At 48.8% G+C, this 17,616-nt stretch overlaps 1 protein-coding gene across 1 annotated transcript; it reads right to left on the bottom strand.

Moving 5' to 3' along the window:
• Positions 1-9,442: 9,442 nt before the first annotated feature.
• Positions 9,443-14,079, bottom strand: LOC113023107 (uncharacterized). Its single transcript, XM_026169203.1, has 4 exons — positions 12,001-14,079; positions 10,606-10,716; positions 10,073-10,317; positions 9,443-9,508 (listed from the first exon to the last, which is right to left on the bottom strand). Exons 1-4 carry the CDS (start codon positions 13,913-13,915, stop codon positions 9,443-9,445), a joined length of 2,337 nt encoding a protein of 778 aa, XP_026024988.1. The 5' UTR covers positions 13,916-14,079.
• Positions 14,080-17,616: the final 3,537 nt, after the last annotated feature.

Raw genomic sequence — 17,616 nt, 5'->3', positions numbered from 1 at the left:
CATTTCAGCATGGCTTGTGTTGCTGGCTGATGACATTCACAAAACACAAGAGCCTTTGATACTGGCTGATGCCATCCACATTACACCAGGGCCAGTGGTGTTGGCTGAGGACATTCACATTACACCAGGGCCAGTGTTGTTTGCTGAGGCCATCCAGATTACACCACTGCCAGTGCTTCCTATGATGCCATAATCACCACATCAGGGCCTGTGCTGCTGGCTTATACCATCCACATTTCAACAGGGCTTGGGTTGCTGGCTGATGCGATCCACAATACACAAGGACCTCTGCTACTGGCTGAAGACTTCCACGTTACATCAGGGCCTGTGGTGCTGGCTAAGACCATCCACATCACACCAGGACCTTTGGTGCTGGCCAATACCATCCATATTTCACCAGGGCCACTGTTGTTGGCTGAGGCAGTAGGTTTTACACCAGGGAGAGTGCTTCCTGTGAGGCGATCTTCACCACACAAGGTTCTTTGCTGTTCGCTGAGGCCATCCATATTACAACAGGCCCTGTCCTACTGGGTGAGGACATTTACATTTAAACAGGGCCTGTGGTGATGGCTGAGGTCAACTACATTTCACCAGGGCCTGTGTTGGTGGCTCATCCCATCCACAATATAAAAAAGGCCTGTGCTACTGGATGATGCCATCCACATTGCAACAGGGCCACTGCTCCCTCTGAGGCCATATTCACAACACCAGGGCCTGTGCTGCTTGCTGATACCATCCTCATTTCACCAGGGCCTGCGTTGCTGGCTCATGCCATCCACATTACACCAGATCATGTGCTACTGGCTGATGCCATCCACATTACACCCGGGCCAGTGCTCCCTGTGAGGCCATACTCACCACACCAGGGCTTGCGTTGCTGGCTGAGGCCATCCTCATTTCACCAGGGCCTGCGTTGCTGGCTGATGCGATCCACAATACACAAGGACCTGTGCTACTGGCTAAGGCCATTCACATTACACCAGGGTGTGTGGTGCTGACCAATACCATCCATATTTCACCAGGGCCACTGTTGTTGGCGGAGGCCATACACATGACACCAGGGACAGGGCTTCCTGTGAGGCCATCTTCACCACACCAGGGACTGTACTGTTGGATGAGGCCATGGACATTACACCAGGCACATTGCCTCCTGTGAGGTCAGATTAACCACACTAGGGCCTGTGCTGCTGGCTGATACCATCCTCATTTCACCAGGCCCTGCGTTGCTGGCTGAGGCCAACTACATTTGACCAGGGACTGTGCTACTCGTTGATTGCATCCACATTACACCCGGGCGTGTGGTGCTGTCCGAAACCATCCACATTTCACCATGGCTTGTGTTGCTGGCTGATGACACTCACAAAACACAAGGGCCTTTGATACTGGCTGATGCCATCCACATTACACCAGGGCCAGTGGTGTTGGCTGAGGACATTCACATTACACCAGGGCCTGTGCCAATACCATCCACATTTCACCAGGGCCAGTGTTGTTGGATGAGGCCATCCACATTACACCAGTGCCTGTGCTACTCGTTGATTCCATTCACATTACGCCTGTGGTGCTGGCCAATACCATCGATATTTCACCAGGGCCTCTGTTGTTGGCTGAGGCCATAAACTTTACATCAGGGACAGTGCTTCCTGTGAGGGCATCTTCACGACACCAGGGCCTGTACTGTTGGCTGAGGCCATCCACATCACACCAGGGACATTGCTCCCTGTGAGGCCAGATTCACCACACCAGGGCCTGTGCTGCTGGCTGATACCATCCTCATTTTACCAAGCCCTGCGTTGCTGGCTCATTCCATCCACATTACATCAGGGCCTGTGCTGCTCGTTGATGCCATCCACATTACCCCCGGGCCTGTGGTTATGTCCGAAACCATCCACATTTCCCCAGGGCTTGTGTTTCTGGCTGATGACATCCACAAAACACAAGGGCTTGTGATACTGGCTGATGCCATCCACATTACACCAGTGCCTGTGCTACTCGTTGATTCCATTCACATTACGCCTGTAGTGCTGGCCAATACCATCGATATTTCACCAGGGCCTCTGTTGTTGACTGAGGCCATAAACTTTACATCAGGGACAGTGCTTCCTGTGAGGGCATCTTCACGACACCAGGGCCTGTACTGTTGGCTGAGGCCATCCACATCACACCAGGGCCTGTGGTGCTGACCAATACCATCCATATTTCACCAGAGCCACTGTTGTTGGCTGAGGCCATACACATTACACCACTGCCAGTGCTTCCTGTGTTGCCATCATCACCACATCAAGGCCTGTGCTACTCGTTGATACCATCCAAATTTCACCAGGGCTTGTGTTGATGGCTGATGCGATCCACAATACACAAGGGCCTCTGCTACTGGCTGAAGACATTCACGTTACACCAAGGACAGTGCTTCCTATGAGGCCATCATCACCACACCAGGGCTTTTTATAGCTTTCTGATGCGATCCACAATATACAAGGTTTCTGTACTACTGGCTGAAGCCATCCACATTACACCAGGGCCAGTCGTGCTGGCCAATACCATCAACATTTCACCAGGGCCACTGTTGTTGGCTGAGGCCATACATTTTACACCAGGGAGAGTGCTTCCTGTGAGGCGATCTTCACCTCACAAGAGCCTTTGCCCTGGGCTGAGGCCATCCACATTTCCCAGGGCCAGTGGTGTTGGCTAAGGCCCTTCACATTACACCAGAGACATTGCTTCCTGTGAGGCCATCTTAACCAAACCAGGGACTGTGCTTTTGGCTGAGGCCATCCGCATTACATCAGGGCCTGTGATGCCGACTTCTACCATCCACATTACACCAGGGACAGTGCTTCCTTTGAGGCCATCTTCACCCCACCAGGGCCTCTGCTGCTCGTTGATGCCATCCACATTACGCCTGGGCCTGTGGTGCTGACTGATATCATGCACATTTCACCAGAGCCAGTGGTGTTGGCTATGGTCATTCACATTACACCAGGACCTTTGCTACTGGCTTAGGACATTTACATTACACCAGGGTGTGGTCATGGCTGAGGCCAAATACATATCACCAGGGCCTGTATTGGTGCCTGATCCCATCCACAATATACAAAGGCCTGTGCTACTGGTTGATGCCATCCACATTAAACCAGGGCCAGTGCTCCTGTGAGGCCATCTTCACCACACCAGGGCCTTTGTTGCTGGCTGAGGACATCCTCACTTCACCAGGGCCTGCGTTGCTTGGTCATGCCATCCACATTACACCACGGACTGTGCTACAGGGTGAGGCCAACTACATTTCATCAGGGCCTGTGCTAGTCGTTGATGCCATCCACATTATACCAGCGCAAGTGGTGCTTTCCAAAACCATCCACATTTCACCAGGGCCAGTGTTGTTGGATGAGGCCATCCACATTACACCACTGCCAGTGCTTCCATTGAGGCCATCATCAACACACCAGGGCCTGTGGTGCTGGATGAGGCCATCCACATTACACCAGGGCCTGTGCTACTCGTTGATACCATCCACATTTCACCAGGGCCATCCAACAGTGGTGTTGGCCGACGACATCCACATTACACCAGGGCCAGTGCTACCTGTGAGACCATATTCACCACACCAGGGCCTGTGCTGCTGGCTTATACCATCCTCCTTTCACCAGGGCCTGCGTTGCTGGCTGAGGCCAACTACATTTGACCAGGTACTGTGCTACTTGTTGATTGCATCCACATTACACCCGGGCCTGTTTTGCTGTCCGAAACCATCCACATTTCACCATGGCTTGTGTTGCTGGCTGATGACATTCACAAAACACAAGAGCCTTTGATACTGGCTGATGCCATCCACATTACACCAGGGCCAGTGGTGTTGGCTGAGGACATTCACATTACACCAGGGCCAGTGCTTCCTATGATGCCATAATCACCACATCAGGGCCTGTGCTACTCGTTGATACCATCCACATTTCAACAGGGCTTGGGTTGCTGGCTGATGCGATCCACAATACACAAGGACCTCTGCTACTGGCTGAAGACTTCCACGTTACATCAGGGCCTGTGGTGCTGGCCAATACCATCGATATTTCACCAGGGCCACTTTTGTTGGCTGAGGCCATAAACTTTACATCAGGGACACTGCTTCCTGTGAGGGCATCTTCACCACACCAGGGCCTATACTGTTGGCTGAGGCCATCCACATCACACCAGGACCTTTGGTGCTGGCCAATACCATCCATATTTCACCAGGGCCAGTGGTGTTGGCTGATCCCATCCACAATATAAAAAAGGCCTGTGCTACTGGATGATCCCATCCACATTGCAACAGGGCCACTGCTCCCTCTGAGGCCATATTCAGAACACCAGGGCCTGTGCTGCTTGCTGATACCATCCTCATTTCACCAGGGCCTGCGTTGCTGGCTCATGACATCCACATTACACCAGATCATGTGCTACTGGCTGATGCCATCCACATTACACCAGGGCCAGTGCTCCCTGTGAGGCCATACTCACCACACCAGGGCCTGCGTTGCTGGCTGAGGCCATCCTCATTTCACCAGGGCCTGCGTGTTTGGCTGATGCGATCCACAATACACAAGGGCCTGTACTATTGGCCAAGGCCATTCACATTACACCAGGGTGTGTGGTGCTGACCAATACCATCCATATTTCACCAGGGCCACTGTTGTTGTCTGAGGCAATACACCAGGGACAGGGCTTCCTGTGAGGCCATCTTCACCACACCAGGGACTGTACTGTTGGATGAGGCCATGGACATTACACCAGGGACATTGCTCCCTGTGAGGCCATATTGACCACACCAGGGCCTGTGCTGCTCGTTGATGCCATCCACATTTCCCCCGCGCCTGTGGTGATGTCCGAAACCATCCACATTTCCCCAGGGCTTGTGTTGCTGGCTGATGACATCCACAAAACACAAGGGCCTGTGATACTGGCTGATGCCATCCACATTACACCAGGGCCAGTGGTGTTGGCTGATGCCATCCACGTTTCACCAGGGCCACTGTAGTTGGCTTAGGCCATACACTTTACACCAGGGACATTGCTTCCTGTTAGGCCATCTTCACCACACCAGGGTCTGTGCTTTTGGCTGAGGCCATCCACATTACATCACTGCCCGTGATGCAGGCTTCTACCATCCACATTACACCAAGGACAGTGCTTCCTGTGAGGGCATCTTCACCCGACCAGGCCCTCTGCTGCTCATTGATGCCATCCACATTACACTTGGGCCTGTGGTGCTGACCGATATCATGCACATTTCACCAGGGCCAGTGGTGTTGGCTAAGGCCATTCACATTACACCAGGGCCTTTGCTAGTGGCTTAGGACATTTACATTACACCAGGGTGTGTGGTCTTGGCTGAGGCCAAGTACATTTCACCAGGGCCTGTATTGGTAGCTGATCCCATCCACAATATACAAAGGCCTGTGCTACTGGCTGATGCCATCCACATTTCACCAGGGCCAGTGGTGTTGGCAAAGGCCATTCACACTACACCAGGGTGTGTGATCCTGACCAATTCCATCCATATTCCACCAAGGACAGTGTTGTTAGATGAGGCCATCAACATTACAACAGGGCCTTTTCTACTGGGTGAGGACATTTACATTTCACCAGGGCCTGTATTGGTGGCTGATCCCATCCACTATATAAAAAAGCATGTGCTACTGGATGATGCCATCCACATTAAACCAGGGCCAGTGCTCCTGTGAGGCCATCTTCACCACACCAGGGCCTTTGTTGCTGGCTGAGGACATCCTCACTTCACCAGGGCCTGCGTTGCTTGGTCATGCCATCCACATTACACCAGGGACTGTGCTACAGGGTGAGGCCAACTACATTTCACCAGGGCCTGTCATGGTCCTGGGCCATGTGGGCCCAGTATTCTTAGTTTCTTGTATTTTTGTATTTCGTTCCTTATTTAGGCCATGTTTCCTACGTTGTCCTGTTGTGGTGTTCCTTATTTGACTTCCCCTTGTGACTTTTATCCCCTGTGTGCCCCTCTATGTATCTGTGAGCCCTCATCTCCCCTCCTTGTTTCATTCCATGTTTCCCCAGCCCACTATGCCCGTGCTCTCTCTCTCCTCCTGTTTGCACCTGTGTACTTCCTGTTTTACTTTGACAGTCTCCCGTCAGTGTTGTTTACTCCTGCCATGTCTTGTTATGTTTATCTGTGTCAGCTGTGTTCCCATGTGTGGCCACTTCCCCTGATCATTCCTCTTGTGTATTTAGTCTCTGTGTTTCATGTAGTCTGTGTCGCGTCGTCTGTGTTACCACCCCCTGTGTTCCGTATCTCCAGCCATAGCTTTTTCTTAGTTTATGTCCAGTTTAGGTTTTCTGTTTGAACTATTACCCTTATACTGCCCTCACTCTGGTTTGTTCTGTTATCAGCCATAATAAAAGGCTCGCTTTTGTTTAATCCACTCCTGCATCTTCGCTTGTGTTCGCGTCTGGGTCCAACACACACATTCCCACACGGTCTATCTCCACGGACCGTGACAGGGCCAGTGGTGCTGACCAATACCATCCATATTTCACCAGGGACAGTGTTGTTAGATGAGGCCATCCATATTTCACAAAGGCCTGCATTGCTGGCTCATGCCATCCACATAACAACAGGGCCTGTGCTACTGGCTAAGGCCAACTACATTTCAACAGGGCCTGTGCTAGTCGTTGATGCCATCCACATTATACCAGCGCAAGTGGTGCTGTCCGAAACCATCCACATTTCACCAGGGCCAGTGTTGTTGGATGAGGCCATCCACATTACGCCACTGCCAGTACTTCCATTGAGGCCATCATCAACACACCAAGGCCTGTGGTGATGAATGAGGCCATCCACATTACACCAGGGCCTGTGCTACTTGTTGATACCATCCACATTTCACCAGGGCCATCCAACAGTGGTGTTGGCCGATGACATCCACATTACACCAGGGCCTGTGATGCCGGCTTCTACCATCCACATTACACCAGGGCCAGTGCTACCTGTGAGACCATATCCACCACACCAGGGCCTGTGCTGCTGGCTTATACCATACTCCTTTCACCAGGGCCTGCGTTGCTGGCTGAGGCCAACTACATTTGACCAGGGACTGTGCTACTCGTTGATTGCATCCACATTACACCCGGGCCTGTTTTGCTGTCCGAAACATCCACATTTCACCATGGCTTATGTTGCTGGCTGATTACATTCACAAAACACAAGGGCCTTTGATACTGGCTGATGCCATCCACATTACACCAGGGCCAGTGGTGTTGGCTGAGGACACTCACATTACACCAGGGCCTGTGCCAATACCATCCACATTTCACCAGGGCCAGTGTTGTTGGATGACGCCATCCTCATTACACCAGTGCCTGTGCTACTCGTTGATTCCATTCACATTACACCAGGGCCTGTGGTGCTGGCCAATACCATCCACATTTCACCAGGGCCAGTGTTGTTGGCTGAGGCCATCCAGATTACACCACTACCAGTGCTTCCTATGATGCCATAATCACCACATCAGGGCCTGTGCTATTCGTTGATACCATCCACATTTCCCCAGGGCTTGTGTTTCTGGCTTATGCGATCCACAATACACAAGGGCCTCTGCTACTGGCTGAAGACATTCACATTACACCAGGGCCTGTGGTGCTGGCCAATACCATCGATATTTCACCAGGGCCACTGTTGTTGGCTGAGGCCATAAACTTTACATCAGGGACAGTGCTTCCTGTGAGGGCATCTTCACCACACCAGGGACTGTACTGTTGGATGAGGCCATGGACATTACACCAGGGACATTGCTCCCTGTGAGGCCATATTCACATTACACCAGGGCCTGTGCTGCTGGCTGATACCATCCTCATTTTACCAGGCCCTGCGTTGCTGGCTCATGCCATCCACATTACATTAGGGCCTGTGCTGCTCGTTGATGCCATCCACATTACCCCCGGGCCTGTGGTGATGTCCGAAACCATCCACATTTCCCCAGGGCTTGTGTTTCTGGCTGATGCCATCCACATTACACCAGGGCCAGTGGTGTTGGCTGATGCCATCCACGTTTCACCAGGGCCACTGTTGTTGGCTTAGACCATACACTTTACACCAGGGACAGTACTTCCTGTGAGGCCATCTTCACCACACCAGGGTCTGTGCTTTTGGCTGAGGCCATCCACATTACATCACGGCCTGTGATGCCGGCTTCTACCATCCACATTACACCAGGGACAGTGCTTCCTGTGAGGCCATCTTCACCCCACCAGGGCCTCTGCTGCTCGTTGATGCCATCCACATTACACTTTGGACTGTGGTGCTGACGGATATCATGCACATTTCACCAGGGCCAGTGGTGTTGGCTAAGGCCATTCACATTACACCAGGGCCTTTGCTATTGGCTTAGGACATGTACATTACGCCAGGGCCAGTGGTTTTGGCTGAGGACATTCACATTACACCAGGGACAGTTCTTCCTGTGACGCCATCATCACCACACCAGGGCCTGTGCTACTTGCTGATGCCATCCACATAACACCTGGGCCTGTGGTGCTGACCAATATCATGCACAATTCACCAGGGCCAGTGGTGTTGGCTAAGGCTATTCACATTACACCAGGGACAGTGCTTCCCTTGAGGCCATTGTGGTAGGACTTGACTTAAGCGGTCAAAGAAGTGCAGGAGACTGATGCTGTCCAGTGTAGCAAGTGATTTATTCACCATTCTGTGGCCCAAGAATATTTACAAAGAAACAAATAAGAAACTCAACTCTATAATAAACTCAATTCAAATAAACATAACTGAACTTAAATCAACGGAAATTAAGGTCAAACTGCACACAGCTACACTGACCTGAACCCTTCTTCTGAAACACCTGAGTTCGTCTGCTTAAATAGTCCCCTTAATCAAACACTTTCTCCTCTGGACTATTCCATTCAGTAGGTAGGTGAGATGAACATGATTATATTCATCCTCTACTACTCCTCTTGACTGGCAACATAAACTCTGGTGTAATCAATACATATCACAACATTAAATCTATTTCTTTATAAACCCTTTAAAATCAACTTTATTAAATTATAAGAATTCTTCCCCTCCTGCCCTTGGTCTCTGTGACCTCAGATGAACCCAGAAGGTATAAAGCAGGAAGTAGAACTACATTTCCTCCTTTTGCTTCTGGAAGACAGGTAGGTAAAGGTAAGTTCAAACAATACAAATTAACAGTTGAAATAAATAACATGTTAACTTAACAAACTTGCATGAATTGATTTAAACCAAGATGTTATATTATATAATCTGTAAAAGTGCAGAACATAAACAAACCCGGGATAGTAGATGTTTGCCTATTGCAGATTACATGTGAAATATGGTTAAATCAAAACAAGAATGTTAACTAAGAATGTAGACAAATGGTCTTCTCACCCACTTTGTCACACTCCCCCCCCCTTAAGACCGTTACTCCTCTGAGTCACGGGACAGGAAATCAGCAATGACATTCTTATGTCCAGGTCTATACTGGACCTGGAAACGAAAAGGCTGGAGAGATAAATACCATCTTGTTATCCTGGCATTAGTGTCTTTCATATTATGAATCCATTGCAAAGCACGATGATCAGTCTCAAGAACAAACTCTTTCCCAACAAGATAATATCGCAAGGTGTCTAGAGCCCATTTAATCGCCAATGCCTCCTTTTCAATGGTCGAATACCTCATTTCCCTTGGAAAAAGTTTTCGACTGATGTACTGGACAGGCAACTGCTGCCCTTCCTCTCCTTGCAGTAAAACAGCTCCCAGACCCACCTCAGAGGCATCTGTTTGTACTGTGAATGGAAGGTTAAAATCTGGACACTGCAAAACAGGTTTCTGACACAAACAGTCTTTCAAATCATTAAATGCATCCTCAGCATCTTTCGTCCACCTGATCCTTGTAGGACTAGATTTTCTTGTCATGTCAGTCAATAAAGCTGCTCTTGAGGAAAAATTTGGAATTAGTCGACGATACCAACCTACTAATCCCAAAAATGATCTCAACCTTTTCTTTGTGTTTGGCAAGAGTGCTGCAGCAACTGCATCCACTTTTCCAACCTGAGGGCGAATGCCTCCACCCCCTATTACATAACCCAGGTACTGCACCTCGGGCTTGGCGATGTGACATTTCTTGGCATTTATGACAAGTCCAGCATTTGCGATACGTCGAAACACATCAGCAAGATGTTTCAGATGATCTTCCCATGTACCACTATAAACAACAATGTCATCAATGTAGGCAGCTGCATATTGTTCTGCACCCTTCAACACTCGATCCACCAACCTTTGGAATGTAGCTGGTGCTCCATGCAAACCAAAGGGCATCACTGTGAATCTAAACAGTCCACTCGGCACTCTGAATGTTGTTAAGTCCTTAGATGAATCTGTCAAGGGAACCTGCCAATAACCTTTACAGAGGTCAAGGGTAGTCAGAAATGTAGCATTTCCCAAACGATCAATTAGTTCATCAACCCTCGGCATTGGATAAGGATCAAAAGCAGACACAGAATTTAACTTAGAAAAGTTTACACAAAATCTAAGCTTAGGATCATCTTTCTTTGGTACAAGCACAACAGGGCTACACCACTCACTGTGCGATGGCTCAATGATTCCTGCAGCCAGCATCTCCTCCAGCTCACTTTTCAACTCAGGCAATAGCTTAGCTGGGATACGGCAAGTGGTATCTCTAATTGGCCGTTGGTCTGGAGAATGCAAAGTGATTTTGTGTTCAATGAGGTGTGTACGACCTGGCTTTAGACTGAAGAGTTCTTTGGTCATAAGTGATTGCACCTCCTGACGTCTTTCCAAAGGCAAATGGTTTAAATCTGGAAACACAGTTTTGACAGCTGAAGAAGGGAAGTACTGCTCCTGAGGCTCTTCCTCATCCACAACTGTACGTGCCCACATGGATGTTGAGTCCTGTGGCTGGTCAGTCCACTCTTTCAAAAGATTGACGTGGAACACTTGATGATTCTTTCGACGGTTTGGTAAATGAAGCTCATATGTGACTGGGCCTGTCTTCTTTGTGATTTCATATGGCCCCTGCCACTTTGCAAGAAGACTGCTCTCAGAAGTTGGCAAAAGTAGAAGAACTTTCTGTCCCTCACGGAAGACTCTTCTTCTTGACACTTTATCATATCTTTGTTTTTGCCGCTGTTGCGCATGGGCCAGATTGTTATTAGCAAGTTCTTGGAAATGTTCTAGCTTGTCTCTCATTTTGAGGACATGTGAGAGTTCACTAAACCTCCGCTCTGACATCGAACCCTCCCAAGCTTCTTTCAGAACATCCATTGGACCTCTGACAGGATGCCCATAAAGTAGCTGGAATGGTGAAAACCCAGTAGAACTTTGTGGAACCTCTCGGTAGGCAAATAACAAAAATGGGAGCCATTGGTCCCAATCTGACCCTGTTTCATTCACAAATTTCCTGAGCATTGATTTTAAGGTCTTGTTAAATCGCTCCACAAGGCCATCAGTCTGTGGGTGATAGGGACTGGTCTTGACACCCTGGATCCCTAACAAACTATATACTTCTTTAAGCATCTTAGAAGTGAAATTGGTCCCCTGATCTGTGATGATTTCTTTTGGGATACCTACTCTGGAAAACAACTGAATCAGGCAGTTAACAATCTGACGAGCCTTTATTTTCTTCAGGGGGAAGGCTTCAGGATATTTTGTGGCATAGTCACAAACTACAAGTATGTACTTATGACCTGCTTTACTCTGTTCTAGTGGGCCAACAATGTCCATGGCAATGCGTGAAAAGGGTGTATCAATGATGGGCATACTGATAAGCGGAGCTCTATCTGCTTTCCTGCCTGGAGCTGTTAACTGGCACTGTGGGCAAGCTTTACAGTATTGTACCGTATCACTGAACTGTTGGGGCCAGTAAAATCTGGGAATCATTCTAGAAAATGTTTTAGATTGTCCCAAATGTCCTGCCCAGGGAATGGAATGACTCATTTTCAAAATGGTAGATCTCAAACTCTGGGGGATCACCAACTGGTCACCAATCTTGCTACGGCGATGCAACAAATCTCCCTTAACCACAAACACTTCCTGCCTTCCCTCAACTGTAGTTGAGTCTGGAACACATTTAGAGAACAATGGTTTAAGTGTTAGATCCTCTTTCTGAAGCCTAGCAACCTGACTAGCACTGGGGAGAGACTCAGTCTTTAAAGGATCTAAAATGTGTTCAGCTACTCTTGTTCCCTTCACCTTTTCATGTCTTCTCTGTCTCTTGCTCTTTTTTGGTTTAGAACGAGTGCTAGACTCGTCCAATGGGGCATCCTCATTTGCAAAAGGTAATTCATCCCAACCCAAAGCATTAACCTGTAGCTCCTTAGCTTTTGACCTTGTGACCGCTAACAAACTTTCAACGGTTTCAGTCTGACAGGGATGCTTGGCTATTAGCTCTGTGAGTATTGGGAGATCACGGCCCAACACCACTTGATAAGGCAGCGTTTGCAGCACTCCCACTGAAAGAGTGTAACACTGGCCTTCTACTTCAATTGCAACTTCAGCAACTGGGTATGATACCTTATCACCATGAATACAGCACACATCCACTGTTGCTCCTGAAAAGATCACATCCCTGGGAAGACTGTCTTGTCTAACCAGAGAGCGATTACTTCCTGAATCTAACAGAGCTACACAGGGTTTGTCTTCAACAAATACCCCAATTGATGGCTCACGTTGCTGACATTCAATTTCATTTTTGTGATTCTCACTGACTTCAGTTTGTCTAGCAGAACACATGTAATTTTTACTAACAGACATCTTTGTACACTGAGCTTTAAGATGACCTATCTGACCACACAAATGACATGCTTTATTGGTTTTATTTTTTGTCTCAGATCTGGCAGGATCTGAGTTATACCAGTTCTGTCTTGTGTGCTTAACTTTCAAGTCAGGGCCACCACCTAACTTGTTGAATGGCACGTTGGAATTTGACTTAACTGGTGTGAAGTCTTTTGATGGTCGACGAGCTGCTAAGAAAGCTTCAGCCAGTTCTGCTGCTTCCTTGGAAGTCTTTGGGTTACGTTCCTTAACCCACGTCCGAAGATCAGGATTCAAAACCTTGAGAAACTGTTCCATGATGATGGCGTCTCCGATTTGATCCCTTGTCTTTGTTTCAGGATTCATCCACTTGATGTACAACTCCTTTAGGCGGACCTGCAGCTCCCTTGGTGTTTCCTCTGCTCCAAAGGTACTAGAACGAAACCTCATTCGATAGGTGTCAACACTTATTTCATATTTCTGCAAGACAGCACACTTTACTTTTGCATAGTCCATAGTGTCATCAATATCCATGGCTACATAAGCGGAACGTGCTTTACCAGCTAGCAGTGGTGCTAGGTGAAGAGCCCACTCATCTCGCGGCCACTGGCAAGCATGAGCAATTCTTTCAAAGGTGATTAAATAATGTTCAATGTCCTCACCTTCATTGTAAGGTTGCATTTTTGGCCCCTTCCAGCCTGAATGTCTCACCAGTGTTGAAAGCTGTGCCTCACTGCGTTGATGTGCCGGCTCCAAGTCAAGCCTATTTGATTCTTGTGTGCTGGCAGATGGTTCTGGAGTAGGTGCTCTCGAAGAAGCCGATGTAGATGCTTGTACTTCAAGTAACTGATGCTCTAGATTGCCATGCTGCATCTGCTGTTGAAGCTGGGCAAACTGATGCCGGATTTGCCTCCATCTATCATCCTGGCGCTTGTGCTCTTGCTCCAGTTTAGCATCGCGTTCAGCCTGCTGTTGCATCAGAGTTTGCAAAAGTTTGGACAATTCAGCCACATTCTCTTGTCCAGAAATATGGCCACTTATTGCCCCTTGTTGGTCGCTGCCATCTTGTAAATCATCTGCTTCACATTCTGGAACATGCCCTCTCTTTGCTCGGGTAGACATCTTCTCCACTCCTTAATTGGCCTGGAATCCCACTGCTGCTGCCACCAAATGTGGTAGGACTCGACTTAAGCGGTCAAAGAAGTGCAGGAGACTGATGCTGTCCAGTGTAGCAAGTGATTTATTCACCATTCTGTGGCCCAAGAATATTTACAAAGAAACAAATAAGAAACTCAACTCTATAATACACTCAATTCAAATAAACATAACTGAACTTAAATCAACGGAAATTAAGGTCAAACTGCACACAGCTACACTGACCTGAACCCTTCTTCTGAAACACCTGAGTTCGTCTGCTTAAATAGTCCCCTTAATCAAACACTTTCTCCTCTGGACTATTCCATTCAGTAGGTAGGTGAGATGAACATGATTATATTCATCCTCTACTACTCCTCTTCACTGGCAACATAAACTCTGGTGTAGTCAATACATATCACAACATTAAATCTATTTCTTTATAAACCCTTTAAAATCAACTTTATTAAATTATAAGAATTCTTCCCCTCCTGCTCTTGGTCTCTTCCTGTGACCTCAGATGAACCCAGAAGGTATAAAGCAGGAAGTAGAACTACATTTCCTCCTTTTGCTTCTGGAAGACAGGTAGGTAAAGGTAAGTTCAAACAATACAAATTAACAGTTGAAATAAATAACATGTTAACTTAACAAACTTGCATGAATTGATTTAAACCAAGATGTTATATTATATAATCTGTAAAAGTGCAGAACATAAACAAACCCGGGATAGTAGATGTTTGCCTATTGCAGATTACATGTGAAATATGGTTAAATCAAAACAAGAATGTTAACTAAGAATGTAGACAAATGGTCTTCTCACCCACTTTGTCACAGCGATCTTCACCCAACCAGGGCCTCTGCTGCTTGTTGATGCCATCCACATTAAACCTGGGCCTGTGGTGCTGACCGATATCATGCACATTTCACCAAGGTCAGTGGTGTTGGCTAAGCCTATTCTCATTACACCAGGGTGTGTGGTGCTGGCCAATACCATCCACATTTCACCACGGTTTGTGTTGCTGTCTGATGCAATCCACAATACACAAAGGCCTGTGCTACTGGCTGAAGAAATTCACATTACACCAGGGCCTGTGGTGCTGGCCAATACCATCCACATTTCACCAGTGCCACTGTTGTTGGCTGAGGCCATACACTTTACACCAGGGACAGTGCTTCCTGTGAGGCCATCTTCAACACAACAGAGCCTATACTGTTGGCTGAGGCCATCCACAATACTCGAGGGACTTTGGTGCTGGCCAATACCATCCACATTTCACCAAGGCAAATGTTGTTGGCTTCTACCATCCACATAACACCAGGGACGGTGCTTCCTGTGAGGCCATCTTCACCCGACCAGGGCCTCTGCTGCTTGTTGATGCCATCCACATTACACCAGGGCCTGTGCTACTGGCTGATGCCATCCACAATACACAAGGGCCTGTGCTCCTGGCTGATGCCATCCACATTACACGAGGGCCAGTGGTGTTGGCTGAGGACATTCACATTACACCTGGGCCTGTGGTGCTGAACGATATCATGCACATTTCACCAGATCAAGTGGTGTTGGCTATGGCCATTCACATTACACCAGGGTGTGTGGTGCTGACCAATACCATCCATATTTCACCAGGGACAGTGTCGTTAGATCAGGCCATCCACATTACAACAGGGCCTGTGCTACTGGCTGAGGACATTTACATTTCACCAGGGCCTGTGGTCATGGCTGAGGCCAACTACATTTCACCAGGGCCTGTGTTGGTGGCTGATCCCATACACAATATACAAAGGCCTGTGCTACTGGCTGATGCCATCCACATTACACCAGGGCCAGTGCTCCCTGTGAAGCCATCTTAACCACACCACTGCCTGTGTTTTACCAGGGCCTGCGTTGCTGGGTCATGCCATCCACATTAAACCAGGGCCTGTGCTACTGGCTGAGGCCAACTACATTTCACAAGGGCCTGTGCTACTCGTTGATGCCATCCACATTACACCAGGGCCTGTGGTGCTGGCCAATACCATCGACATTTCACCAGGGCCACTGTTGTTGGCTGAGGCCATACACTTTATACCAGGGACAGTGCTTCCTGTGAGGCCATCTTCACCACACCAGGGCCAGTGCTACTCGCTGATGCCATCCACATTACACCTGGGCCTGTGGTGCTGACCAATATCATGCACAATTCACCAGGGCCAGTGGTGTTGGCTAAGGCTATTCACATTACACCAGGGCCTGTGGTGCTGACCAATACCATCCACATTTCACCAGGGCCAGTGTTGTTGGCTGAGGCCATCCACATTACACCAGGGACGGTGCTTCCTGTGATTACATCATCACCACACCAGGGCCTGTGGTGCTGGCCAATAGCATCCACATTTCACCAGGGCCACTGTTGTTGGCTGAGGCCATACACGTTACACCAGGGACAGTGCTTCCTGTGAGGCCATCTTCACCACACCAGGGCCTGTACTGTTGGATGAGGCCATCCACATTACACCAGGGCCTGTGGTGCTGGCCAATACCATCCTCATTTCAACAGGGCCACTGTTCTTAACTGAGGCCATACACATTACACCAGGGACAGTGCTTCCCTTGAGGCCATCTTCACCCAACCAGGGCCTCTGCTGCTCGTTGATGCCATCAACTTTACACCTGGGCCTGTGGTGTTGGCTGAGGCTATTCACATTACAGAAAGGCCTGTGCTACTAGCTGATGACATTCACATTACACCAGGGCCTGTGGTGCTGGCCAACACCATCCACATTTCACCAGGGCCACTGTTGTTGGCTGAGGCCATACACGTTACACAAGGGACAGTGCTTCCTGTGAGGCCATCTTCACCACACCAGGGCGTGCGTTGCTGGCTGATGTGATCCACAATTCAAAGGGCCTGTGCTACTGGCTAAGGCCATTCACATTAAACCAGGGCCAGTGGTGTTGGTTGAGGACATTCACATTACACCTGGGCCTGTGGTGCTGAACCATTTCATGCACATTTCACCAGATCAAGTGGTGTTGGCTAACGCCATTCACATTACACCAGGGTGCGTGGCGCTGTCCAATACCATCCACATTACACCAGGGCCAGTGGTGTTGGCTGAGGACATTCACATTACACCTGGGCCTCTGGTGCTGAACGATATCATGCACATTTCACCAGATCAAGTGGTGTTGGCTATGGCCATTCACATTACACCAGGGTGTGTGGTGCTGACCAATACCATCCATATTTCACCAGGGACAGTGTTGTTAGATCAGGCCATCCACATTACATCAGGGCCTGTGATACTGGCTGAGGACATTTACATTTCACCAGGGCCTGTGGTCATGGCTGAGGCCAACTACATTTCACCAGGGCCTGTGTTGGTGGCTGATCCCATACACAATATACAAAGGCCTGTGCTACTGGCTGATGCCATCCACATTAAACCAGGGCCTGTGCTACTGGCTGAGGCCAACTACATTTCACAAGGGCCTGTGCTACTCGTTGATGCCATCCACATTACACCAGGGCCTGTGGTGCTGGCCAATACCATCGACATTTCACCAGGGCCACTGTTGTTGGCTGAGGCCATACACTTTATACCAGGGACAGTGCTTCCTGTGAGGCCATCTTCACCACACCAGGGCCAGTGCTACTCGCTGATGCCATCCACATTACACCTGGGCCTGTGGTGCTGACCAATAT

Source organism: Astatotilapia calliptera, chromosome 5, assembly GCF_900246225.1.
Source record: "Astatotilapia calliptera chromosome 5, fAstCal1.2, whole genome shotgun sequence".
Taxonomy (NCBI): domain Eukaryota; kingdom Metazoa; phylum Chordata; class Actinopteri; order Cichliformes; family Cichlidae; genus Astatotilapia; species Astatotilapia calliptera.
The sequence above is the reverse complement of the archived record's forward strand: the minus strand, read 5'-3'. Positions and strand labels throughout refer to the sequence as shown.